The sequence below is a fragment of the Setaria viridis genome, chromosome 9 (assembly GCF_005286985.2).
Source record: "Setaria viridis chromosome 9, Setaria_viridis_v4.0, whole genome shotgun sequence".
Taxonomy (NCBI): Eukaryota; Viridiplantae; Streptophyta; class Magnoliopsida; order Poales; family Poaceae; genus Setaria; species Setaria viridis.
This window is the reverse complement of record NC_048271.2, coordinates 18,275,341-18,287,421: the sequence shown is the minus strand read 5'-3', so window position 1 is coordinate 18,287,421 and position 12,081 is coordinate 18,275,341. Positions and strand designations below refer to the sequence as shown.

The following is a 12,081-nucleotide window of genomic DNA, read 5'->3' as shown; positions in this document are numbered from 1 at the left end:
TCTTTATAGTGAAAGGTGATATTTCGTTAATAATGAGGCGCTAACGGTGACTTCATCGATCTTAAAATCTGCCAACCTTAAAAGCGTGCATAGAGGTTTAGGTGGGAGCAAGTGTGTATAAATATAAGTGTCACAATGTTTGCATATTTCGATCTAATTGTAGCTTTGTCTCTCTCTTGTGTGTGCGAGAGAGATGTTTGCACGGAAAATTTATATTTTTCTACTTTAATTTCTTAAACAACTGTGTTTAATACATTGTAAGTTGCGTACGGTAAAAGAATATCTGTGTTATTTATTAATGTTCTGATGGCCGTCTTTTTCCAATCATACATTCGCTGTTTTCGCTAGTTCCGAATCTGTTTTGTGGGGTTGTGGCTGGCATTACTGTGTTCGGTGAGAAAGGTGTGTGGTTTAGGAAATGGCAGAACTTTTACCATTCTCACCCCTACTTTTGCGCACGGTTTCCGTTTAATCTCGGTTTCTCGCGAGTCATTAGTCGATGGCTTATATCGCGAGTCATGAGACGGCTATGGCTTTATTGTCTAAGCCAAGGTTATGGTAACTTGGTAACGCCTGCCGAGGAACGGTGGTTTTGGGTTGGTGAGACAGACGAGAGGTATTCATCGTTGTCTGGTGGCTTGGCATATGGATTTGGACCGCTGGTTTGGTTGCATATGACATAAACGCTCAACCTAAACTAGTACAAAATTCCGCAAAACATTCAACCTTGTCAACGCCCTCGAGGAAACAAGGACAAAAACCTGTGCGCCGAAGGTCCAAGCTTGCCCCCGGTTTTGGTATCTTCCAAAGACAATTCATAGGTTAATGCTGCTGCAAGAAAAGAGACAACCTAAACTATAAGGTCTTGGTTTCTTTTAATCCATGGATTAAAGTTTAGTTCATGGACTAAACTTTAGTCCCACCTCTGTTTAGTTTCATGGACTAAAGCGAACTAAAGTCCATAAATGCTGTTGAACAAAGATCCTTTTACCCTTCTTCCCTACCTTGGTACCTTTTTTCCATGTTCTAGCGTTTCTGGCTCCTGCTAATGCTAGACTCAGCAAGAAGAGTAATTCTAGCTCCTGCTAATGCTAGACTCAGCAAGGAGAGTAAAGCAGAGCAGTCAGCAAATCACAAATTTACATTCCTAGCCCCTACCGCCACCAGGACATGCCGCAGACTCCGTCCCCAACCACAACCCACCTGCCGCCACAGCACTGGCGCTCTCCCAAGGGCGATAGGGGAGAAGGGTGGCCCTGGGGAGGCGTGGATCCGAGGAGGGCCGCCGCTTGGGACCTGGGCCGACACCCTTCCTCATCGCTGCAATTTGGTCCCCAAGGCCCGGTGATGTGATCACTAGCCGCTGCAACTAGGGGAGGGAGGGCAGCGGCAGCCGGGAAGGCAGTGGCAGGCGAGCGGGAGGGTGGCATGAGGAGTAACAAGGGGCTGGGGTGTTCCCAAGACACTTTTGTCCAATTTTGTGGACTAGAGGACTAAAGCTTTTAGTTCAAATTTTAATCCACCTATTTGGGTGTTTAGGGACTAAAAAGTACAAATTTCAGTCCAAAAAGCTTTAGTCCATGGGAACCAAACACCCCCTAAGGTTATAACATGTAATCATCTTAAATAAAGTTACATGCATCATCCAACTATTAGTCGATGTGACCAGTCTCATGCGTGACAAAGCAACTCTTTCACTAGTTCTAGCAGCTAAACAGATAATGGATCATAGTGCGAAGTGTAAAATAATCATCTCAGGAAACTTTCTGATACTACAGGTACAATTGAACAATTGGCTACAACACCTAACAAAAAGATGTCAATCTTACAATCTACTGCACTCCAAATAACCTTAGGGGCAATACAAGCTGACCGAGCCAGAGCGCCGGATGCACAAGACCATGAAAAGCTCAGAACTGCAGCGTCGAAGGTTATTTGTAAGGTGTAGATCCCAGCATCAACACCTGCAGTGAAGTCAGGTATGAGCTGCAGTGGCATACACGAAGCGCATCATTGCGACGAGCAGCAGGAGGAAATGGCGCACCCACCATGCAAGTCAAGGCATCTTTTTCTAGAAGCACTTCTTATGCACAATGGATGGGCCCGTCTCATCATACTCGCCCTTCGTGACATGCTGGTTCTGAGGGAAGACGACCTTGGCCAGTATCGCACCTCCCATCCAGGCTGAGTACCTTGCTAGGTTCTCTGGCATGTATTCTGGGGGCTGTTGGAGCAGTTAGCAATGTTCAGGTAGTGTGGTGAGGTTGCAATGGCAGTGTAGTGGCAAGGAGCTTACCTTGACAAGAGATGGGCAAATTGCTGAAGCAGAAAGATTCGCTTCTCTTTGGAATCTATCTTCAAAGCCTAGAGTAAAGAAAGCAATATGAACTTAAGTTGGTCACTCTGGGAAAGAGTCTAAACAAAAACAAGAGTTTCTGGTGAATCAGGGTATGTAAAGATGGGAGGATGTTTGAGTCGATACAGAACTAAGCAAGAGAAAGCCTTTCAACATGCAGAGCCAGAACCATGCCATGAAATACAGTTGTATAACGAATTGCTGGTTACAATATTTAAAATTAGTTTCAGCTATGTATTGTTTGACCAGCATATTTTAAAGAGCGATCAACATATTCAACATAATATCAGAAGCAAGAGATTCCCAAGTGCTATAACAGATTCCAGTTTCATAGCAACCAAATGACATTTCAAACTTCCAACAGCTTCTCAAACAGGAGCGCATAGCAACATGGAAAACTAGAGTACAATACTAGCAGTGGATAGGTTACACACTTATGCACAAGGGCATACACACAATTGGTTCATGCATAAGGCAGATTTTCAACATGAATGATACAATGTTCCACTTCCACTAGTAAAGATATGTTGCACCCACGAAACATTTAACAGAAGAGATGTTATGCATTTGCCATGTTTTAAAGGTTGAAGAAAACAAAAGTGCACATCAAGAAAAGAAGGCATCAAGCACAGAAAGGCGATAACTAACCAGTCATCGAAGCAGTGGCACCACATAACATGGTGTTTTCAAGGAGCTGCCGATGGTATTCTGATGAAACATTTGAGACACTGGTAACTAGCTGGTGAACGATACCATAATCTTCCAAGCCCAAAATACTTGGTTGAAACAAAGCTTCACCAACAATATATCTCTCCTTTTCAATTGTTATAACCTGGAGAAAGAAGTGGTTATAAACAAATTAGCTTGCGTAGATTCATTACAATATTTGGGCCCAAGACAGTTGGTCAACAGAAGAGAATAAGGAAACAATTATGATGCATTTTATGTAGGCCTATGTCACACATTAAGAGAGGACCAACATGTGTGTTTGGAACAACCGCACAACATTTACAACAAAAGCAATGTAGAATAACCAACCTGCCCATCAGGAAGAGTGTGCCTTTCTGGCTGGCATGAGCTTTCTATACCTTCAAAGGCCAATTGATCTTCTGTGCAGCATGCATACTGCTCTTTCAGCCTCTCAATATCAGAAGTATCAATGTTTACTGATGGATTGGATTTTTTCAGTTCTTGTGCAAATAGATTTGTTAAGTCAACTCCTCCAATCTCTAATCTCTTTGATGCTACGTGTTGAACAGCTCCTTCACAAACTGGAGCAATATCTGGTAAAATAAAAGGAAGACGTCACTCCTGAACAGCAGCGTTACTTGCCCACCACTATAAAAAAGGGTGCTTGTGAGACAAATCCTAGTTAGCAAAGTAAATCATGCACTGGACAGCCAATACTGAACATAAATGTAGGCAGTGTTTACTTTAGTTAAAGGTAGCCATTCAAGATGCATTATGCATCATGTCTTTTACAAAGTAATCAACTATTCCACACTAAACAAATACAAAAAAAATAGAAGAGCTTTTAGCAGACCAAGGAAATGAAAACCACAAGAAAACTGAAAGTACAGAGAGTTCTATGGCACGATTATGCAGTCATATTTCCATAACTGAACCAATTTTTAATAAATCTTGTAGTCCCTCCTTTCCTTTGTTAATGGTGGCAAATATAACTTGAACTATAATGCACATGTTGGGATTTACTGGCATCTAAGAAGTAAAGATTTTAAAAAGAAGTTGCCAGGGAGGTATAAATATTTATTATTTATACCCTATTTCTTCATATATACAGTGGATCAGTGGCGGAGCATGAGTTAAAATCAGGGGGGGGGGGGGGGGGGGGGCAATTCCATGCTAATCGGCATGTAGTCAGTTCAAGTGGTAAAGCTAAACTAACTGCATTGGACAAATACATGCCGCGTGACAAAGCAATCCAATATGTCAAGGAGTACTTGCAAACGAATAGCCAGTAAGCAGAATCAAATACTTGCGGTACACCCGGTGAGCGATGCGGTGGCCGGGTTAGCACAGCAAGGCAGCAGCACGCAAGCGCAAGACGGCAAGGTGCATACCTGCTACAGGTAGTTGTTACTAATGGGCGGCTTGCGCCCTTGTCGACGATGAAGAGAAACGAGCAAGTACATTGAAGGATGATATTGCTGTTTGTGCATGTAGCGCTCATTTGAAGACATTGTGCATGAGCTCCTACATTGCTATGCCTGCCAATGCTTTGAGAACAGATAATGCTCAGGAGCCCCAAAGAACAGTGAACGGGGGAGGGCGACGGGTGTGAGAGCAAGACCTAGCAGCAGACAGTAGCCATGGAAGCCTATAGATTAGATGGCTGCATACAAGTATGCGAGTGCGTGGAGGCACGTACTAGCTACTAACTCGTGCTCTCTTCAAGAATCTGTCTTGGGAAAAAAAAGGGGAATACTATGGCCCTAATGTGGCTCCGCACCTGGATATACATATATACTACAATGATCATAGGTTATTTTGTAGGATGTGCGACTTCATAAAACAATGTGTTCCCTTTTGGTAAGGAAAAAGTAGGCATCCACTCTTTATTCAAATCCAACTTTATCATTTTATTTATCTTAAGATATTTATGAAGCTTAATAAAGTTTATAATATTATGAAACAATTCGGAAAATAACAATTTCACATCTTCAATCTCCATGTGCAATATAGGCATCATTCCCTCAACTAGACTCTTGTCAGAAACTCCATTTAGTACATGTAGTTCCATTTATGCTATTAATTGTCCACCAAGTTGATAAAGAAATATTGGTTATTGTTTACTTTGTACAGAACATGGGCGAATGAAGGGTAACGATACATATTTGTAGAAAAGGTAAACGAAATTTAGGTGAAGGAACTGCAACACAGCTATACCCAGAAAAGGAGCAAATCGACAAGTACAATACAAACCATGGTTGATTCACAAGAATAGATTAGAGGCATAAAAGCAATAACCTTTGCATTGCATTGTAACATAAGCATTCTTGAACATTGTTTCCATAAGAATTTATGCCATCCTCGTGTTATGTTCTTGCATGTACATAAAGATCATCAAACATTAGGCGACAATTCTGTTCTATTGCAAAAGTTTTGAGCTCAAAAGGGAATATGTATTTTCCCTAAATGCGTTCGACGTGTGCTGGTTTGCAACAAGGCAATTATGTTATGACTACCCAAACAAAAGATGGCAGAAATTTTAAAAAAAAAACTCAGCAGGTGGGGCAAAGACTGCCCCCATGGTTTTCTATAGGCAGAGAAGACCCCAGCCATACTGGCCGAGAAAACCCCGAACCCTGGCCTCACCCTATAGGGCCACACCGTCCATAAGAGTGAAAGGTGAGTCAAAATCTACAAGTATCGCAAAGCCCTTTCACAAAAATAAAAGAAGCAAAAGGTCAACGGCTTCATACTATCACTGCACAAACAGAAGACACGTGTGGAATCAGAACTGAAATCTAAATCTGAAGCATCCAGAGTAGATGCTTTGATTTGGTAATATTACCTATTTTCCCATGCCCAATGTCCACTGTACATCCTGAAATGCGTCCAACAGCATAGAGAGACAATACAGCCTGTTCAGAGGCATAAAAGCCTGAAACGTTGAATTTTTCAAACATAAGCTGCACCAGTTGCTCCCGAAGAGTCTGCGGAGATCATTAACAGAGGTGAGGACTGAGGACATTATAATCAAATTCAAAAGTACTATAAACTGCTAGTACTGAACAATGCATTAGACACTCAACACATGAACAATGTCTGATAGAAATTTTTTTAAGAAAGTAGAACTGTATAAGATATGTTATGTTGAAGCTCACAGAAGTACAAATCCTACTTAATAGATGCATCATACACTATCAAAGCATGTGCTGCTATGATGCTTCAAGCCCTATACTATCAGCATCTGGAGAACATCACACCAGAAAGGACACCAAGCACTATTAGTCCATTAATCAATACTTTATAGCTGGCACACAGAAGCAGCTAAACTACAGATTTCATCTTAGTAAAAACATGAGTGAATGAGCTTGTTTGAATTTCTAACTTAGAAGCAGACCTAGAGCTACAATTTTCTACTAAGCTTCAATGGTAAGCCAATACAACACAAAGATTTGCAGTGACCTTAAAACATAGGCCAAAGCAGCCACAAAATGTATTGGGGAGTCCATCAACTCAGCTCAGGAAAAAACAACTACCAAATTCAGTTAGTTTAGCTATTGTTACCAACTTTCACATAGACCATTAAATCCACTATGCATGCACATCCCCAACATAGCAAAAGGTGTTACCTCATAGTTTAGAATACATATGGCATGGCCATCTAATTAGGAGCTTATGATTTGAGATTATGAAAAACAATCAATAAATGCTATTGAGTTTATGATTTAAGACTTCAAAAAACTGCAAGTGCAGAATCCCAATTAATAACTAAGGCAAGAAAAACACAAGCCCAACTAGTCCATTAGTAATTCAGCACATTCAGGCCCACATTTATACTAGTCCTAGAACAATTTGGGCCACAATCAGCCACCCAAGCCACCCCATCAGCAATCCTGCCACGCGGAGCACCTGAACAAGCTGGATTCGAGCTGGAGGGTCCATCACCTTGGGCGTGAAGAGCGGCTCGGTGAAGAGGATCTGGCCCTCGTCCCCAATCTCCCAGCCAATGTTCCTGTACAGGACGTAGCTGAGCAGGTCCTCCATGGCGTCCCAGTCCTTGACGAAGCCGCGCACCACCGGCTGCACCACCTCCTCCGCCACCGCCCCGTCCGCGAGCTGCTGGTCCTCGACCTCCAGCTTCATCTTCGACGGCATCACCTGAGCAGCAAACCCACGGGAAAGTAGAATGTCAAATAATTCACACAAAAAAAACCAAAAAAATATCGCACTGGGGGCGCAGGCGAGAGATCCGCGGGCTCACCAGCGGGGGCGACTGGTCGGGCGCCGCGATGCCGGCCTTGAGCAGCTTGGAGCCCGCGTCGACGACCACCGCCTCCATGGCCGGCGGCGGGGGGCGGGGAAACCCTAGGGTGCGGAGGCGGCGCGAGGCCCTAGGATTCGAGGCTACACTACAGGTGAGTAGGACGGGTCCGTGAGGTTTTGAAAAGTGGAGGCCGCGGGAAAGGGGAGGGAGGGTTTTGGTGAATTTCGGAGGAGCGACCGAAAGCAAGGCGAAGGGAGGAGGACGAAGCTCGGAGATCTCGGGGGGCGACTGCAAGGGGAGAGCGCGTCGACAGAAGGATGATAACGTATTCGTATGCTCTCCGTCTTCGTAGTGCGTTTGTGGAATTGCATGTCTTCGCAAATGGCCCAGTCTGGGGCTGAGGGGTTTAGCAGGCTGGATCAACCTCACACTTCCTTCCATGCGGCCCAGTGACAGGATCACGTTTATGCCCCCCAAAAAAAAACAGAGAGCTCCAATGCAGTTATTGGTCAACAACGTTAGCAGGCCCTCCAATTACAATAGTAGTAAGGATGGTGTTCTGACCTAGTTGGCCATGCAGGCGCAGCTCGGCACGAAGCCCGATTTTTTTGACTCGGCTCGGTAACGCTTCGGACTCATGCTAGCCCGGCCCGGTGGCTCGTGCCGGGCATGGGCCGGTGCCTCGGCACGACAGGCGGCACGGCTCGGCCCGCATACGAATGGTCGGCCCGTAGCCGGTCCGTAAGCCAACGGTCGCGCCAGCCCAGCCTGACGTCCAAGGGGAGTCATATATAACTCCGCCCCGACGGCCTCCCCCCCCCCCCCCCCCCCCCCCGTCTCCTCCCAGTGGCTGCCGTCCTCCCTCACCTCTTGCTCTCACTCTCTCGGCTTCGGCTCTTCCGCCGCCGCCGCCCGCCCGCCGCTCTCGCTCTCGCCTATCTCCCTCTTCATCTCCAGTGATGGTGAGATCTCCGGGTCCTCCTCTCCTCCTCATCTCCTCCTCCTCCCACTCCTGGTCCTGCTCCTGCTATCCTGTCTCATCCTCCACGCCACGGAGCGGTGGAGGTCTCGCTCAGCGCTCGCCACCATTGCCCTTCGTCTTCTCGCAGTCTTCCCTCTCGGCATCTCGTCCCGTCGTCCTCTCCGACTCTAGGCTCCGGCTACGCAGGTAACCTAACCTTAACCCTAGATCTTGATGACTTGATCCCGAAACCTCTTGATGTTGTTCTCATAGTCGTAGATCTATGGTGTCTGAGTTGAGTTCTGATCCTCTGTTCCTCTCGTTCCTTCTTCTACTTGCAGTTCTCCATGGGAGGCCGCGTGCCGTTGAGGAATGGAGCTGCCAAGGCAACGACGTCAACGCCGGAGGGCTGCTGCCTACCACACGAGGTCGTCGTGATGTCAACGCCGGAGGGCTGCCGCCTGCCACACGAGGTCGTCGTGATGGACGAGAACTACATCATCAATGATGACCTCAGGGCTTGTGGCCTGCCAGACGACGATGAGGACGACCTGGCTGCCGGAGTTGTAGCAATCTTCGGTAGCTCTGCTGCTCCCATCAATGTGGATACTGGTGCTTCTGCTGGTGATGCTGCCGGAGGTGGGTCTGCGTCTCCAATGCCAGCTTCTACACCATCTGGAGCTGCCGAGGCAACAACGTCAACGCCGAGGGCCGCTGCCTGCCACACGAGGTCGTCGTGATGGACGAGAACTACATCATCAATGATGACCTCAGGGATTGTGGCCTGCCAGACGACGATGAGGATGACCTGGCTGCCGGAGTTGTAGCAATCTTTGGTAGCTCTGCTGCTCCCATCAATGTGGATACTGATGCTTCTGCTGGTGATGCTGTCAGAGGTGGGTCTGCGTCTCTGATGCCAACTTCTACCCCATCTTCGACGCCGAATACCTCAACAGGCACCAGCATCCACAAGGGTACCAAGCGGAGATATGCTGCATGGAACGACTTCGAGGAGTTGTTTTAGGAAGCTGCCAATGGTAAGAAAGTGAGATATGCTGCCAAGTGCATTCACTGTTCTTCTATTCTCACTGGGCGTTCTTGTGCTGATACTGAGCATTTGCTCCGGCACCAAAAGATGTGCTTGGCTAAACAAAATCATTCTGCTCTTGTTCAGTCTCGACTTCAGTTCAATTCTGATGGCTGTATCCATAATTGGGAATATAAACCTGATGTTGCTCGTAAGGAGTTGTGTCATTTAATTGCTAGACTTGATCTACCTCTTAGCTTTGGTGAGACAGAGGCATTTGTGGAGTACATTCAGCGTGCTCACAATCCTCGTTTTGATAAAGTTTCTAGGCAAACCACTACTAGAGATATTAGCAAGTACTTTGCTGAGTGTCGTGCTTCCCTTGTTGAATGTTTGAAGTCTTCTATTTCTTCTGTTTGTCTTACTTCTGATATTTGGTCTGGCAATGCTAAGTAAGACTACCTTAGTGTTGTTGCCCATTTTGTTTCTGCTGATTAGGAATTAGAGAAGAGAGTTATTGCTCTTAGGCTAATTGAATGCTCACATTCTGGTGTTAACATTGCTGATCGTATTGAAGCTGTGGTTTCTGAATTTGGTTTGAAGGATATGATTTTCTCTATCATACTTGATAATGCTTCTTCTAACACTTCTACCATGGCCACACTCATTCCTAATTTGTTGGTCATCTTGGTCCAAATCCTGAACCACTTGATCTTGATAAAGCATTGCGTGGTCTCTTGCATCAACGTTGTGCATGTCATATTATTAAACTCATTGTCAAGTTTGGTTTGAAGAGGATCAAGTCTTATCTTGAGGCTTTTAGGACTGCAATCTCTTTTTTGAACTCTTCTAACCAACGCATTGTTGCTTTCCATAACTTCTGCGTGTCAAGGGGCTACGCCCTCATAAATTTTGTTTGATATGGATATGAGATGGAATTCTACGTATCTCATGCGCAAACATCTACTACCATATAAGATCACATTTTCTGTCTTTATTTCAACTCATTATGGTTTGCACAATGGCCAGCCACTACTGACTGATGGCTATTGGACAGTTGCTAAGAAAATTTTGCAGTTCCTTGAAATGTTTTACGATTCGACTGTTGCTTTATCTGTTGTTTACTATCCAACAAGTCCTTTGATGTTGCATCATATTATTGAGATTGCTGGTCATTTGCATGGCTAAGAGATTGAGCCATTGCTGAGAAACATTGTTGTTCCCATGAAGCTCAAGTTCCTCGAGTATTAGCAGAACATACCTCTGTTGTATTCCTTTGCATTTATTTTGGATCCTAGAGCCAAGATGAGAGGTTTTCATAATGTTCTTCAGCTTCTTTCTCAGACAATTGGTGTTCATTACTCTTCTTATTTCAGTGAGGTAAGAACTGAATTATATAAGCTGTTTAACAAGTATGAAAATAAGTGTGGTGCGGTTCGGTTGCAAAGGCCTTCTCAAACTGCAGGAACTACTGGTAAGAAAAAATCTGCATGGGGTAAGATCTTTGGTGCTCCATCTAGTGCAGGTGGTTCTCCTGCTTTTGCCTCTACACCTCCTATATCTCCTGCTTCTGAGTTGTTAGCCTACTTGGACAATGACAATGTCACTTGCTATGAGGATGACTTCAACATACTTAGTTGGTGGCATGAGCACAAGCTATCCTATCCTATTATGTCCATACTAGCTAAAGATGTGATGTCTGTTCCAGTTTCCACTATTTCTTTGGAATCTTGCTTTAGTCTTACTGGTAGGGTGATCGAGGAGCGGCATCGACGGTTGTTGCCAGAGACAGTGGAGATGTTGACCTGCATCAAGGACTTGGAGTTGGGAGATGCAAGGGCACAATGTGATGTTGAAAAGGAGACCAATGAACTGGAGGAAACATTCAGCAACCCCTACCCAGAGCAAGATGAAGGGCAAGCTAGTGGAAAAGAGTAAATGTGTATATATTCAGTTTTGTTCTTGTATTGCCTATCATGATTCTGATTCATTGATTCCTTCTACTTGTTAGGGCTTGCCCCTACCAATACCAACTGATCAAGAGCAAGCTAGAGTCATGGAAGACTACTGTTCTAGTGTTCTTAAGTTATCTTGTGCCTTTTATGATCATGTGATGTAATGTTGAACTTGAACCATTGAACTAATCTGAGCTGGCTGTACTCCTTTTTCCTTCCTAGGGGTTTCTCACAAGGTGTGAGTTTTTACCTAGGAAGGTTTTTAATGAGGCAGCCAACAACTCTATCTATATAATTCTACCATTCTGTGTGAAATGTGAATGTGTGATGAACTTTGATTCTGTCATTCTATGTGAAATGTGAATGTTTGGTGAACTTTGATACTGTGAACGGGCTGCGGGCTGGCACGGCCCGTGCAATTAGCCGTCGTCTGCAGGCTGGTCCGGTACGAAAAATACATTGCGGGCCCGTTCTTGGGCTATCGGTGTAGCCCGTGGGCCAGCACGGCACGGCACGACGGGTGGCGTAGTGCCGGGCTGGCCCGGCACGAAAATGGCCGTACCTTGCTGGGCCCGATTGAGCGGCACGAATGGACAACTATATTCTGACCGAGGGTTGAAAACCACACTCAACCAACTTTTCGTTCAAAAGAGATAACTAGGGAGGATCATTTTTATACCAAAGTGAAACTACTTTATTTCCCCATTCTACCCCTGCTCCACTACTATATTCCCATAATAGCATTTTTTTCGGGACGGAGGGATGACATGTTCAACTTGACTAAACGACCTTGGCTTCCCAATCTTATAGTTCGAGGGTTATCATGAG

At 45.1% G+C, this 12,081-nt stretch overlaps 1 protein-coding gene across 1 annotated transcript; it reads right to left on the bottom strand.

Moving 5' to 3' along the window:
* Positions 1-1,581: 1,581 nt before the first annotated feature.
* Positions 1,582-7,625, bottom strand: LOC117839708 (actin-related protein 7). The gene is made up of 8 exons (XM_034720107.2): positions 7,308-7,625; positions 6,992-7,204; positions 5,892-6,033; positions 3,395-3,639; positions 3,005-3,188; positions 2,297-2,364; positions 2,049-2,224; positions 1,582-1,964 (listed from the first exon to the last, which is right to left on the bottom strand). Exons 1-7 carry the CDS (start codon positions 7,383-7,385, stop codon positions 2,072-2,074), a joined length of 1,083 nt encoding a protein of 360 aa, XP_034575998.1. The 5' UTR covers positions 7,386-7,625; the 3' UTR covers positions 1,582-1,964; positions 2,049-2,071.
* Positions 7,626-12,081: the final 4,456 nt, after the last annotated feature.